The sequence below is a fragment of the Chrysemys picta genome, chromosome 11 (genome assembly GCF_011386835.1).
Source record: "Chrysemys picta bellii isolate R12L10 chromosome 11, ASM1138683v2, whole genome shotgun sequence".
In the NCBI taxonomy this organism is placed as follows: domain Eukaryota; kingdom Metazoa; phylum Chordata; order Testudines; family Emydidae; genus Chrysemys; species Chrysemys picta.
In genome coordinates, this window is record NC_088801.1 from 65,082,410 (window position 1) to 65,098,549 (window position 16,140).

At 43.7% G+C, this 16,140-nt stretch overlaps 1 protein-coding gene across 1 annotated transcript in view; it reads left to right on the forward strand.

Moving 5' to 3' along the window:
* Nucleotides 1-16,140, forward strand: part of CPS1 (carbamoyl-phosphate synthase 1) — a 123,020-nt gene that overhangs the window by 77,819 nt on the left and 29,061 nt on the right. The window contains exons 23-27 of the mRNA XM_005279683.4: nucleotides 1,560-1,625; nucleotides 2,909-2,972; nucleotides 6,302-6,483; nucleotides 14,647-14,841; nucleotides 15,638-15,705. Coding sequence (XP_005279740.2) covers nucleotides 1,560-1,625; nucleotides 2,909-2,972; nucleotides 6,302-6,483; nucleotides 14,647-14,841; nucleotides 15,638-15,705 — 575 coding nt within the window. The remainder of the gene's footprint in view (nucleotides 1-1,559; nucleotides 1,626-2,908; nucleotides 2,973-6,301; nucleotides 6,484-14,646; nucleotides 14,842-15,637; nucleotides 15,706-16,140) is intronic.

Genomic DNA, 16,140 nt, shown 5'->3' on the forward strand with positions numbered 1-16,140 from the left:
ATTCTGGATTCATTTGGTATTCATTGTGATGGCACTGAGTATAATGAGCTCATCTGATATTCATGACGATGTCATAAGTGCTTTCATAGGTGTTCCATTGTCATTTTGCCTTTCGTTTAAGGGATGCTGATATTGAAGTGCTAGCAGCTGGTTTTTGTCCTTAGGAAAAAAATCATTGAATGCTCTTGAAAGTGCTTGGAGGGCCCATCTGTATCCGTAGGCCCAATTCCAGATGCCAAATATCCTTTTGCTCCCCAGCTGGTGTTTTCCTTTCTTGTCCTCACCTGGCCTGTGCAAACTTGCCAAGCCTTGCAAAACATTCCATAATAATAGTAACAAATGGCAGACACTTATATGGTGCTAATACCATACAGTCATATTATTCATTCCTCAATAGTGTTTGGGCAGCTGATGGGTTTTCATGAAAATGTTTGATAATCCAGAAAGTTTCTTGAGTTTTAGCATGGAAAATTCATACCAGCAGTGCTTTACTGGTATTCCCTGTTCATTGTGCTCCTGTTTCAGCTATCCATTCTGGGAGCTGTAACGACAGCACGTGACTTATGGAGGGCCAACCATATGCTATGTAGAATGAGAGGGAAACAGTTGATGGAAATAGTTTGTGAACCACCCACAGTCTGAAAATCATTCCTTCAGGCTGTCTGATGAATATCTACATGCAAGAAATACATTGGAAGACAATCAGTATGGTTCATATACCATTCACTAACCAAAGGAGGGGCTACATTATAACAACTGCTAGTGAATATTTCTACCATCTGTAGTCATGATGATCCTCAAGAACAGGGTGTTTGTGCTCACTGTGGAAGTGAGAGTGACTAATTCTTTCAGAGGCAGCTGGCAGATCAGCAGTAAGAACAGAAAAGCCCCAAGGTCCCCGGTGAACTTGGTGAGGGCAGTTTGCGCCTCAAAGATGGAAAAGAACTACTAGTGGAGGGTGTGTCAGGATAAGGGGAACTGGGGTCAGGGGGCCAATGTTCTGTGGGGGGTTGTTGTCAATAGGACACCAGTGGAACAGGAAGAGGAGTTATGCTGGATGCAATGCGCAGGGTTTAATGAAGTGTCCCACTTAACCTGCATTTAGCTTCAGTCTGTGCTAATGAAATAGATGGCAGCACAAGATTCACCCACGGAGGAGAAGTAAAGAAAGTTAGAAGGAGAGGGGCGTGCGGACGGAAGAGAGGATGGATTTACCATGGAAAGTGTCTCTGGACCATGATGCCTTTCCCTAAAGGAGCTTGGCAGCATGCATGCATCGGTAGCGTGGGAGGAGAGCTTAAGCTGGAACTTGGAGGGAGCAGTATGAGAGGGAGACAAAGGAGTCTCATGTGAAGGAGAGGATTGGCTTGAAAGGCTAGGGACATGAAGGAAGGAGGTCAGACAGTGAAAGAAGGGCTTCAGAGCTGCTAGATTACCTTCTCTTTCTGTGAGGGAGTGGCCGGAAAGCAGCGAGGGAGTGGCTGGATAGAAATGCAAAATGAGAAAAAAGAAAAAAAAAACCCTTGCACCTGTTGATTCATAATTTCCCCCCTTTACAGATTGACACGCTGGCAGCAGAATACCCTGCAGTAACGAACTACCTCTACGTCACATACAACGGGCAGGTAGGTGCTGTGAAATGCTACAGTCTAGCTACAGCCTAGTCTAATGTCTCTCCCTCTTCCATGATTAGACTCTAGAGACCTTTCAGTTAATTCTCATTTTCTGTAGCTGGTAATTGTTTCAGATGGCGTTATGCACAGTCCCTTTTGAGGAGGGCTGGAACATTCTTCCTAAACATTTACTCGGTGCATTTATTGGAAGGTCCTCTACTGACCGCACTTGAACCCTCTCACTGCAGAACGGGCGTAGCATGTGCCCCAACAGTGTCAGCTTCCCCAAAATGCCCCACCAATGTACCTCAAACCTTAGACCCTCTATGGGTGAGTGGATACCGTATCTTATTATCCAGGGGCTATTCAATCTTAGGCTTCTCTGCTGACTCTGCCAACCCGGGGGCCATCAGGGGCCATGTCGCTGGCTGTTTTATGATGCACACAACCCATCCCCTAGAAATTAGGCCCACCCATCCATTGGCCACTGAATATCCTGCATGATGGAACTCTTTATGAAAACTACGAGCTATTCATAGCTACCCTGGCTTTACTCGGTCATGTAACTGTTAGGAAATACCAAAGGAAACTTTAGCTCCCTACTAGTCTGGACTGTGACTGCAATGTGCTGTGAATGCTTCCAGACAAATAGAATACATCAAGTCATTCTGTCAAACCGGCATAACCCTTTCCTCATTAACTGTCTTATTTTTCACTTCCTCATCTTCCACCGAAGACTTTATCCCCTTGCGCCCCCTCTTCCTCCTTCTTCCTCAAGTTTCCTCCTTGTAGCCAGCTTCCTGGAGTGAAAGGCCAGGCACAGACATAAACTTGAGTCTCTTGAGCTGTAGCATTAAGTGCTAACCACAGGTGTTCTGGGCTGGCCAGGATAGGAAGGCTCTTACTGTTATTTTGTTGTATGGGGCCTCCTGTGGGGCTTCTTCCTGCACTCCTGAGTCACCTTTTCAGGTTGTTAGCAGCAAATCATTATAATTTAAGAAAGAATCCTACACTAAGTAATGGGACTGGCATTTGTTCTTCCGAAACTGTATAGTCCACAGCAACCATAATACTTAAGGCCAGTAGAATCTGAGGGCCTCGTCCCACTGAGGTATAACTCCATTGACTTGAATGGAGTTTTGCCTGATTTACACTGCAGTAAATGAGATCAGACTTGAGCCCTGGGTGTCTTGCTTTTGGATATGGGCTGAGCATTAGAAATGGTTTGTTCTCATAAACACAGAGTAAGGGCTGCTGGGGATAGCACCTCATGACTTCTCTCCCTTCCTCCTTAGGAGAATGATGTAAAATTTGATGACCATGGAATGATGGTGTTGGGCTGTGGACCGTATCACATAGGTAAATCTGTCCTCCTTCCACCCTAAAGCCGTCCTGGGAATTCTTGTGGTTTATTTGATTCTCTTTTCACATGGTAACAAAACTTGCAAGGACACAGTATATAGCATGTGAATTCCAAATACAGAACTTGCCTTTTCCATTTGCTTGGGGACTTCATTTCATGCCCTGGAAATAAAAAAGGAGCCTTCTTGTTACTGTTCAGCTGAAACCAGATCATAACACCTATCAGTGATTTCCATGGAGATGTTTTTTTATTTCTTATTTGCAGCTAACATTAAGGCTCTTGAAATTTAGTATCTTGTATCCAGATTCATTGCTGTTACACGTAGGATAGTTTGAATGCATGTGCGCCAGCTGATAAATCCTTATTTACGTTGATGATAGCATATGGTTATATTCAGCCCCCTCTTGCTTAGAGGATTAAGTGTGCTGTTTCAATTGACCACTGTGATAATAATAGGAAAATACTTGTTTTTTGTAATTCTTTGAGCTGGGCCAATAGCTTGCAGTGAGTAATCTGGTAATTTTCACCACTTCTTCTGTTGATGAATCGTCCCCAAACAGCTTGCAAATATTAACACTTATTCACTATTCCAAAATATTTGCTGTGCAATGTCTGGTCTATAAGTCATTCCCAAGAAGTTTGCTGAAAGTTGTCAATATCTGAAATTTAGACTATGTTGATTAGTTTTGTTCAGACATGCAAGTCACATGGTATGTTTCAGGTCTCTGATTCAAGGATCATAGCTCTTCAAATCAGATTTGCAATGTGAATATTCAGATGAATGAAATCAGAATTAATTCCCCAGGAATATTCTCTTTTATTTGCTGTATCTGTGAGCAGTCCTGCCAGTCAACATATTAGCAGAAAGTAAACACAAAAGGGCTGCAATGTTGTTGAACAATTCAAGCAAATATTTGAGGAAAGTATTTTGCAGTATTCACCTAGCACTAGTAATTATTTTGGATAAAGAGCATGGGTCTGACCTTGATCCTGTATATTTTGTCATTTAGAGAAAAGCCTTGCCGTTTCCAGTAAAAGCAAAGGAAGCTTAAAGTGTGGGGGGTGCAGGGAATGATTACTTGCACTTCTGAATACCTTTTCCTAGTGCAATGACTGAGGTGGTTGTTTATTAATCCTTGGAAGGCAGTTTTGCAGTTTCATATGCTGTCCCTCGTAAAATCAAAGAGAAGCTGTAATTCAGCGAGGTCCATCTAGCTTTCTCCACATTCTTGTATTTGCAGGACTAGAACTGGTCAAAAAATGGGAAGACCATGTTTGTGAAAATTTCAGAATTGTTTCCATTTCTCTTGATTCAAAACGGACCGATCTCCTGTTTTTTTTCACTAACAGTTCTACAACATTTGAAATTGAAATTTCAAATAAAAACTTTTGTAAAAATCGTTTAAAAATGTTCCCAAAACCCACATTTTCTTACCGACCGCTGGTTTTTAGGTAAACCAGAAATGTCAATGATGATTTCAGTACATTTTTGTATCAAAATATTGGGAAACATTTCTCAGAAAATTTTGTGGAAAAAACCCAACAAAATATTGATAATGTCAACAGTTTTACACGAGAAGTTTGTTTTAAAATAAAGGCCATTTTTGATGGGAAAAACTTTCTGTTTAGAAACTGTGGACCTGTTTTGTGCAAGATAATTGTGACAACATGCACAATTCAAGATTAATTAAAAACTACTAGGTTATAGTGTATATTTTTAAACAGTACCCCATGCTCCTAAACTGGGCTGTACTTTTGGTTTGTCTTGTTGTCATTTTGATAAATATAAGGTACCAAATTAAGATATGATGTAAACTGGCACAAATACATTGACTTCACAGGAGACTGTCTGCTTATACTAGTGTACCTCTTCACGGGTGATTATCAGTATTACTAATTGGCTGCAGGCCCTCTGCAGCTGGACAGGGCAATTACTGGATGTGCCTGGAATATACGTGCCCACATTCTGCGATTTTCCAGGCTTAAATCCAATACAGTGAAATGCTGCCCACAAATGACGTTCATGTCTCAAAATTGGGCTTCCTGTACATGTAAGGACACTTGAATAATTGAAATTCAATTAAAATGGCTGATGACATTTTGGGTGACCTCTGCTGGAAAGGTCCAGTTCCAATTATGGGATTTTTTCTATACTCAGAAGCCCATAATGAATGAATGAAACATGTAGTACACTCAAGATTCTAGCTCGAGAGGAATGTGGAAATTAATTGTGTGTCAGTCAGTGAGTGACCCTGTATGTTACTAGATATTGTGGAAAGAGCAATTCTGTGCTGTTTGAATTTCGTACAGAACTTGTAACACAATTATATATATATAAAATAACCGTACAGATAGTTAACAATCATGTAACTCAGGTTGAGTTCAAGCTCTTTTTGAATAGATCATAAGCATAACAATCTAACGATGTTCCTTTCATTTGAAGACACATCTTTCTCTGTTTATGATAATCCACTTACACGTTGTAGCTCAGAAATGTATGTACCATAGGCATGCTTCTTCATTGACCTCCGTCTTATTTAGTCATTAGCGCCATAGGGCAGAGTTGCTGTAAAATGTTCCCATTCTAATTTGACTACATAAGGTGCAAGCCAATGGAAAATCAGACCTACTGTCTGTTAACTAAACAACGTGTAAACTAAAAGTGTTCTGCTCTCTAGACCAGTGGTTTTCAACCTGTGGTCCGTGGACCCCTAGGAGGGTCTGCAGACTATGTTTAAGATTTCCAAAGGGGTCTGCACCTCCATTAGAAATGTTTCAGGGGTCCACAAATGAAAAAAAGATTGCAAACCATTGCCCTAGAAGGTAAGAAACAAACACACACTCGTCTTATCATTTTGCTTTTCTTTCAAACAGTATCTCTGTAGATATAAGTTTTTCCTCCTCTTTATAGCACTTCTGTACTTTATGGAATAAATGATAAATCACAACTAATACCGTCCAGTGAAGTTAAGGACCTCTGAGCTTATGCCTCTTGGCTTAAATGCTCTCCAGACAAAGTGCGCGTATTGGAAAGCAGCAGCAGTTGGCTGGTTAAGACAGACAAGTGTATCTGCATGCACGCTGTCAGACAGACATGATGGAGGCCTGTCTTCCCTGAGCAGCTGAGCCAATGCACGTTATGCTTGAGAACCTATATTTAAGGGTTCTTACCCTTACCATGCAAAGGCAATTAGATTTCTTGGCCTGACCTGACAAGTGATGCTGTTCTTTTCCTTTAAGCATGGCTGCTATAAGTGTTTGTCTGTGCTCCCTGCTGTTACTGCTTCCTTCTCCCCTTTACTCCTCTGCCTCTTCCTCCTGACAGGCAGCAGTGTGGAGTTTGATTGGTGCGCTGTCTCCAGCATCCGCACGCTGCGTCAGCTGGGCCACAAGACTGTTGTGGTGAATTGCAACCCGGAGACAGTGAGCACAGATTTTGATGAATGTGACAGACTGTACTTCGAGGAGTTGTCATTGGAGAGGATCCTGGACATCTACCAACACGAGGTAAAGAAAAAGAAATCTAAGCAGCAGCAACAAAAGCCCCTAATGCAGACCAAACTTCTCAAAATTCACCTCCCGGGCTGCTTTGGCTGGGGCGCTTTGAGACCCATTTTACACACCATTGCTGTTCCTAGCATAACGCCAAATACATATTAAGTAATTTTGCAAAGGTGACATACGGTGCAATATTTACAAGCAGATTTAATTTGTTGCACAATTTATTGCCCACATTTTTCTGCTCTTGCCGTTCTGAGTCTTAGTTCCCAAGTCTGCAAGCACTTGGGCACATGCTTAACTTGAAGCACGTGGAACGACTCACATGCTTACAGCTAAAGTGAACTGAAGTGCTTGCAGGGTCAGACCTTATAGTGTAGTGGTTACATGCTGGATGATTTCCAAAGGGTGGGGCTGGCGGGTGGCAGGCAGTTAGGCAGTGACGAAGGAGGTAGGGAATGCAAATGACTGTCACGTGTGCAGTGAGAGTTGGGCAAATAATATAGTGCAGGGGGTCCTAACCTGGGAGTCACAAACATGTGTCGGGAGGTTGCAACCACCCTGCCCTTCCCATATTACTAAATAGAGGGGAGGGAGTCCATTTTGCAGTGGGGTCATGACTAGATGGGGGAGGGATTTGGCAGGATGGAGAAGGTCTGGAAAAGGGGAGTCAGTCTCAGTCCCAGTATGGAAAAGCTTGAGAGCCACGAGCATAGTGTTTATATTCGACAGAGGTGGACTTCATGGTTGAGATTTTCATATGAGCCCAGGGGAATTATGCATTGAAGCCTTGTTGAAATTTGGTGGGGGTTGGCTGCCTAACTCCCTTGAGCAACTTTGCGAACCCCAGCCTAGGCGATGGCTGTGGTTTATTTTGACATTTTCCTGACTCTCTTTTCAATATGTAACGAGTTGATCTCATCTGTTGTTTTGCAAATGGAAGCAGGTTTCTAAGGATATTATTGTAGCTTGGGCATTTTCTGATGGTACCACATTAAAAGCAAGAAAAAAGCCAATCAGACCGATAATCCTGTTTACTTGTTCTTGGAAGCCATTCTTGAAAATGCAATCTGTGTCCATCTTCAGAATGGCTTTTCCTGGCAAGGACGGATCCATTTACCTTCTCGCTCCTTTCTACTTCCTATAACGTGTTGGTAAAAACACAGACAGTAGTTGAAAAGCATAGATTCTGGATAGACTGTTGCAAATTGTGATTCTGCTCATCAGACTGTCAGCCCAGTTCTGCTCACTTGAAAAGTTTGCATGTGGTTAATCTAAATAAGCATCTAAACTCTCAGTTGCTTAACCAAAACTGAAGCTCTGAACCTTGGGTGTGGGAAAAATTAGTCTGACAGTCTGTCAGAGAAATAATGCTGATGAAACACAGCACATATTAACGGCAGGATCAAAGAGAAGGTAGAGATGGGTGATGAGGGAGAAAATGCTCGTTTAAACACAAATAGCTTTGGTAATTAGCAACTAAGGTAAGAAAATGCACATGCAGAGAATAATGGATTTATATTGAAGTCTGGTTTATCTATAAATTCCCCCCAACAGGATAGTTCTCCTTTGTGGGTCTGAATTTATATTTCTTGGTCCAGATTCTGACCCGGGTTACGCTGACAGGTGTGGTGTCTGTCCCTGTATGATCTGGGACATTCGGTGGCACCTGCTGGTGTTGAAGCTGTAGTCTGAACCGAAGCATGAGGTGGGGCTGGATGTATTGTGTAAAACTCAGACCGCTTCACTGCTCTGACTTCATTATTCGGTCATTACCATATTTCCTTGTTGTCACTCTCATCCTAATGAAGTGACTGTAATTAAGTGAAAGAGGGATTAATGGATTTTGGGGAGACATGAGAGGCAGTTAAAATGAGGTAGGTAAAGGATTTACTTATTAGACTTATTTCTTTCATGAGTTGAAGTCAGACCCCTGCGGGCACCTGTAGAGCACGATGCTGAAGTATCCAGCTGGGTAACCCTCATTTGCTCTGTATAATTGTCTCTACAGATTTTAAATTGCTTGCTGGTTTAGAGTCTACTGTACAGACTTTAGATTGGGTTCCTTGCAATATCAACATGGGCTGTTTGATGTTTGCTAGGGAGATGTTAAAACCATTCAGGATAATAGGCAAATGTCCGATTATGTTATTGAACGTATCCTAACAATGATGATGATTGAGCCTTAGCTCTTCTCTAGTGCTTTTCCCCAGTAGACCTCAACCTTCTTCACAAAGGAGGGCAGAGTCATTATCCTCATTTTATAGATGGGGAAACTTAGGCCCAGAGTGGTGAAGTGCCTTTCCCATCGCCTCCCACCAGGGCAGTGACAGATAGTGGAATTGAACCCAGGTCTCCTGTAATGCATAGTTTAACATATACCATTTGCTACATTATATTATTTTAAAAAGCAATGGGCCAAATGCTTGCAAATGCCCATTAAAGTCAATGCCTGAGGAAAGATTAAATAAAAATGAGGGAGTAATTTTGCTACACCAAACCTAACTGATCCTGCAAATACTCACCCTCGTACTTAACTTAAAGTACAGGAATGGTTCCATTGTCTTCTGTCAGGATCCTGGGCAAAGGTCGGCAGGACTAGTGGCAGAAGCTTGGGAGCCAAGACCTGTAGCCAGGGGTCAGAGCCAGTATCAGCGTCAAGAGTCAAGCTGAGGGTCAAGGCAGAGTTGGAGTCAGGAGTCAAGCCAAGGGTCAGAGCTGGAGACAGAGTCAGGGATCTGGCTGAGGGTCAATACCAGTTATCCGGGGCCATGTTGGGGTTTTAGGGGTTGATCAGGAGTCAGAATGCAAGTCAGAGCCCAGGTCAGTACTGGGAGCTTGGAAACAGAGAAGCAGGGCAGTTGTGGCAGCTAGCTAGAGATCTGCATAGTTGCCTGGACACTTCTTGGTATGCCCCATGGTATTCTATTGGATCAAGGAGCCAGATCACTCAGTCAGTCAAGGATCACTCAGTCATATCACTAGAGGGAAAACTTCCCGTGGCATGCAACCTCTGTGGATTGTGGGTTGCATGGAAAGGCCAGGTTACAGCTGCTTCCAGGCAGTAGCGTGGGGATGTTGGTTGCCTGGTAGCTCTGCAGGCTTGGATTTAAGTCCTGCCAATCCTTATAGTCTTTGGAGACAACTCTGAACTCTGCTCCACCCAGTTTTCCGGACCTTTGAGCACAGTGAGCAATTTCAATGGGACAATTCATGGCCCCAGTGCAAGAAAACACTTAAGCGTGTGCTCACATCCCATGGACTTCACTTACATGTGCTGTCCTGAATAGGGATGGTTTCATGAATCCTGGACCCAGGTGCTCTGAGTTAAGCACATGCCAATGTGTTTGTAAGACTGAGGCCTTACCCTGAGTGCTAGTATGCCTGCTCGGATAGGTAGTCCCACTGACTTTAATGGCATCTCAGGATTCAGTCTACTCTTTCTGCTAAACTAAAGGAAGGGATGAAAGAGGGAGAGCGCTGTAGGACTAAGGGAGTATCTACACTGCAGCCACAGGACGGTGAAGCTCTGGCAGTGTGCACTTCAGTGTGTCCCAGCCAGGCGAGTTCCAGGTGGGCTCGTCCAATCGCTAGAGTCTGTGCTACCACAGCTTCGCTGCTCCAGTCCCCGAGCAAGCTAGATTAAAGCTAGCTCAGATATGTCTCCATGACCTGCAGTCACACCCCATGACTGCCGCGGAGACATACCCTAACCGTTACGTTTGGAGTACTGTAATTAACCATGAATGTATGGGATTTTCTATTGAATGTTTAGATGGCAGACAATGATTTAGAACAAATATTCCTGCCCCAGATTTATTGGGTTCTCGTTTCCAGCAGAGCTTCTACCTCTTTTTAATACCTGGCTGTTTAATACCTGGCTCTTCCTATCCTTTTTCAGTTCATTATTCCATATTTCAGATTATTCCAAAGCAATTCATAAAACTAAAGGAGGCTCTTTGGTTCAGTTTTAATGGTCTAAATTTGTTTTCAAGCTCCGTGAAAAAGAAAACCCAACTCTTGTTACTAATGGCGTTAAAAACAAGGAGGAAGTGAAAAGAGATTTTATTATAAACAGGATAAAATGTTCATGAAATTATGGAATGAGCACGTACCTTTAAAATATGTACTATCCAAGTTCTTAGTCAGTTCACTTTAGAATTAAAATACAGGTCTGTCACATCTTATGCACATTTAACATGCGCGATTTCAGCTTTACGCCGTCGGCAAAAACAAAAAACAAAAAAAGAGAGAAAAATAACAATTTTAATACTGTACTTGTAGTGCGGGCGATTCCGCCCGCCATTGAACTCAATGTAATTTTGACTATATGCGGTTTTCGCTTTACGCGCTAACCGCGGAATGGAACCCCCGCATAAGATGAGACTCGCCTGTATCACTGATGATAAATTGGTATGTAACAAAGCCCCTTGCCCTTCACTCGCGTTGGTCTGCAGTACAGTGTTATTCTTAGCTGGTCAGTGCAATATTCTTTTAGTGGGCATAGCCCTCGTAACATACAACAGTGTTCTCAGTGGCTTATCACTGAGGGTTAACTCCCAGCTCATACTCCTTACGGGGTTGGAACTCCTATGACCTCTGCCAGCTGCTTGGACAGCCCATCTTCTCCACCGCTCTTGGAGTCCAAGATACCGTCCCATATATGCAGTATTGCAGTGTTGTGTTTTTATAGATGAGATGTGTATGCCAGTCCACTAGCCGCAAATGGAGATATGCTGAGTGAGGGCATATGTACATGAGCACTTATGCGAGGCAAGCTGTGGTGTAAATCTACTATGCTCCAGCATACAGTGCACTAAGTGTGCATATGGACCCCGCTGATGCCCCTTACGTCAGGGCACACCAGGAAACTTTTAGTGCATATCAGCAGAGTCCCCACGGATGTCTAGTACATGGCCTGCTGAAGTGCTATAGATTTATAGCTCAGCTTGCTGCAGAGTAAGTGCTGGTGTAGGCATGCCCTGAGGCTGTTGTACGGAGAGACAGAAAAGAAACCAAAAAGAGAAGGTTTGATGGAAGGCTGGATGTTAAAACAAATTTAGGATTAATGAATGTGTGTTTTGATCATGCAGTGTAAGCATGGTTTGGCTGGGCGACGAACAGGGGAAATATTGATCCAATATCATAGTATGATGGAAAGGGACTGCTGTGAAGCTGGAGGTGCTTTCTTTTGGATGAGACATATAACCAAGGGCCTTATCACTGCTGGACATTACAAACCCCATGGGACTTTTCATAAGCATGGGGGTGATGAGCTCCAATGGCTTGCGAAACCTCAAGTTAGATAATTATATCCTTTCAACCTAACTTTCCCTGGAGCTGGGTTTCGCGCCGTCTTAAATTTGTGTGTGTCGGTTTCAAAAACCTTTGATCCCAGAAGTGGCTGCATGTCAGCAATGGATGACGTGATCTCTGTATTTAGTTTGCATATTTCACCACGCGGATTGTAAAAAGCTCTCGTGCCCTTTGAGTTGAAAGGTGCTGGGTAAAGGTGCTATATAATGAATCTATATTAGGGGAGGAAATAACCACATTGCAATTAAGCAGATATAAGCAGGGGTTGTATTATTAAAATTCCACTGGCATTTTATTACTGATTTGTTTTCAGAGCCCCTTCCACACTTGGCATACAAGGCTTCCATCCTCTTTTCCTTTAAATCCCTCATTAAAACGTAGTTCTTCGGCAAAGCCCGTCAACGCTCAGTCATGTCAGTGAAAATGCACTCGCCAATTAAAACAGATTTGATACTCTCAGAGCCAGAGCCAACCTCCGGATCATCCTGTGCGTTGTGTGTTTGATTTGTTCTCTCTGTCTGATAGAGGGGGGTCAAATATTGCAAAATGGCGTTTGCAAATGCGCACTTGATTCTAAACACTTGTGGATTCAGCCATATTTTAGGCTTGAGTCTCCTTAATGCTGAGCCGCTTTACAAAACTCTGGCAGTGTAAACAGCTTTAAATTAGGCCTAAATGTATTTAATGATCCCTCACTATTACATTAGGTAAATTTAATTTGCACCGACACAATTTTAAGTGCAATTTCAGGCCCATTATTATTGTGAATATTTTCACAAACATTTTTTGTTCCCGTTTTTTAGGATAATGTCTGTTCTATGTACAGAAACCCACATCTGCATGTGAAAAAGGATATTTATATGCAAATAAGCATATTCATTATTCATTATTTGTCATTTATTATTCTCCTGTTTAAAAAGTTCAGGTCATCCAATGAGGAAACAAAAAAATACAGTGGGGATTTCCTGTTGTAACCAACAGTGAATAACGAAGAGTCAAAGTACAGAGTTTGCGAATGCCCAGTAGTCTGAAATTTTCATGTGTTGAGTATTCGTGAATATTGAATGCATTAGCAGGAATCAGGATTCACTCACTAATGATTTGTGAATGGGGAAAAAAAGGCTAAATTTATCCAAATAATTTAACCACATCAGATACTTTGATTGATTCTACTGGCTAGTTAGATAGACTGTGTTATCATTTGTGTTGTCAAGCACTGAGCATGCTGCTAGCACTTATGAGAGGTTAGATCCGTGCTTCTCAACCCGCGGCCAGCGGCCACCTGTGGCCCAATCCTCACCCAGCTGCGGCCCATGTGACATCCTCAGGGTCATAACTAGGGCAGGGCGGGAGGGGCACCTGTCTCAGATGCAGAGCTGGTGGGTGTGGGGGTGCAAAAATGGGGTGGTGCATGATCGGGCCCAGCGGCATCAGCCCCCGCAGCAGGATCAGGCCCAGCAGCATCGACAGGAGGCCAGGGTGCTCAGTGCCCTCCCACTCTGTGAGATCGCGGGTCTTGGGACCCCGGCTTGAGCAGGCTCCCTGGCGCTAGGACTGCAGCAGCAGGCAGGCTGAGGTAGAAGAACAGCGGGTACGGGGGGAAACAGGGAGCTAGGGAGTGGGGGTCCGGGGTGTGGGGTTCAGGGGCTGAAGGCCTACACCTTGAATACTGCATGAAGTTCTGGTCTCCCCATCTCAAAAAAGATAGAACAGAAGTGGAAAAGATATAGAGAAAGGCAACAAAAATCATGAGGGGTATGAAACTGCTTCCATATGGGGAGAGGTTAAATAGACTGGGACTGTTCAGCTTAGAAAAGAGACAACTAAGGAGGGATATGATAGAGCTCTATAAAATCATGAATGGTGTGGAGGAAAGTGAATAATGAATTGTTATTTACTCCTTCACATAACACAAGAACCAAGGCTCACCCGATGGAATTAATAGGCAGCAGGTTTAAAACAAACAAAAGGAAGTATTTCTTCACACAACGCACAGTCAACCTGTGGAACTCTTTGCCAGGGAATGTCGTGGAGGCCAAAAGTATAACAGGGTTCAAAGAAGAATTAGATAAGTTCATGGAGAATACGTCCATAAATGGCTATTAGCTGTGATGGTCAGGGACACAACCCCACAGCCTGGGTGTTCTATGCCTCTGACTGCCAGAAGCTGGGACTGGATGACAGGGGATGTATCACTTGATAATTGCCCTGTTCAGTTCATTCCCCCTGAAGCTTCTGGCTCTGGCCGCTGTCAGTAGACAGGATACTGGGGTAGATGGACCTTTGGTCTGACCTAGTATGGCCGTTCTTATGTTCTTATTATATAAACTGTGCCAGGTTTAGGGGTGACGCAGTTTACTTCTTCTCCAGAGCAGGGAGGAAGCTCAGAGCAGACTGTGACTCTGTGCTTGTCTTCACGAGGAAAAATGGCGTGTTCTTCTCTCCTGTTAGCTAAGACATGGTAACTAACATGAGGTTAAATCCTAGTGAAGATAAGGCAGTTTGTCGTTTTAAAATGAGTGAGCAGGTTGAGTTAATCTCTCAGCTCCACCGTAGTCTTTGCCTTGACCTGCTAACACATCTGAAAGCTACAAAACTGCCTTGTCTTCACTGGGATTTGAATTCATGTTAGTGACCACCTGTTGGTGAACACGAGGTAAGAACATGCCTTTTTTCTTCGGGAAGAGGCACTCCGAATTGTAGTCTTCTTACTGAGGTGCTCCTGGATCAGCCCAGATATGCACAGTCCCTTGCGCAGGGCAGATTCTAAAGTAGCCTCTTAATGGACCTTAAATATCAACAACAGGTAACAAATGGCTTTATCTCTGACCACCCTTTCCCTCTCTCTGCCCTCAGGAATGTGCTGGCTGCATTATCTCTGTCGGAGGGCAAATCCCCAATAACCTGGCAGTGCCATTGTACAAGAACGGAGTTAAGATCATGGGCACTAACCCTATGCAGATTGACCGAGCAGAAGACCGCTCCGTATTCTCAGCTGTTCTGGATGAGCTGAATGTGGCTCAGGCACCCTGGAAGGCAGTTAGCACGTTGGTACGTTGGGGCGGGGAGCGTGCAAGGGATGGGTTTTTTAGGACTTTCTCCTCGATTGGCATAGCTTACAGGTTACTTTCGAGTGCTTTAGCAGGCATTGCATCTGGGTTCAGTAAGCACCCTACAGCCAGCATTTATGAACTGCTTCATCCCCACTTTCTGCTGTGCTGTTGGATGAATTCTTATACTGCAGCCCTGGTCTGGCCAAGCAGTGCCCCGTGGAAGATGGGAGGATGTTGTTGGAGATGAGCGGGGAAGGTGACTTTAAACCACCTTTATATGTCCCTGATCCTGAGGCCAGGGTCAACTCCCTGGCATAAATTAGAGCAACCACAGGGCTGCTCTGTCTTACCCTGAGCTGTCTATGCCCCCCCCCCCAAATGTTGTTAAAGCAACTGAGGGTTGCCGGGGAATAGGGACTTCTCAACAATGCCCCTTTTCCCTGGACACACTTTCTTCACTGAGAGCTGGAGGGGTGACATAGCAGATGCTATGGCAGCTCCAAAGCAATTGAGGATTGCTGCATCGCCGGAGCAACATGAAGAATCCAAAGCAGAGCAGAGGATCCAGCCCTGTAGTTTATCTGGATGGTTTCTTCTCAGCCTACGGTGGGATGCAATCAGATTTTCTCACAATGGTGTATCTGAGTTAGATTGGGAAGATCTGAAGAAGTAGAACCAAAGAACAACAATTCAATGCAGGCTGTAGACTCATATCTGAGTTTTTACTATTTGCCATTGCAGGTATTTTTTTTTAAATATTCACAGTATGTTTTTTTCCCCCTCCAACCCTTTAGAAAGATGCTGTTGAATTTGCAAACTCCGTGGGTTACCCATGTTTGCTGAGACCTTCTTACGTTTTGAGGTAAAGCTTGTCTCTCAGTGCAAATCAAGTTGCATATGCTATCCGCAAATCCTCTTTGAGAAAGGTGAGAGGTAGGCTAGCATTCCAGGAGACAGACAGAAACCACTGTGCTGAGTGCAGCCATCAGAGAGCTTTCAGGCTTAACAAGTAGAGCACCTGCCAGGATAACAAAAGAATCCAAAAACACTAAACCCCTTGGGCACGGATCAGAGGCAGGACACAATCCTAATAACATCTGTTTGCTTTAATACTTGTCTTTATGCCTCGGGGCCAAAAGCGCGAGTCATCTGTGATATTCCCTCTGATATTCCTGGGGATCCTTGGGAGCATTCTGTGGGGCGTGTCCTTATGGTGGAGAAAGAAGTGGTTTGGCATCTGGAAAAGGGTTAGGGTTAGGATTAGGGAACATGTATCCTGCCAGAAATGACAGCCTAT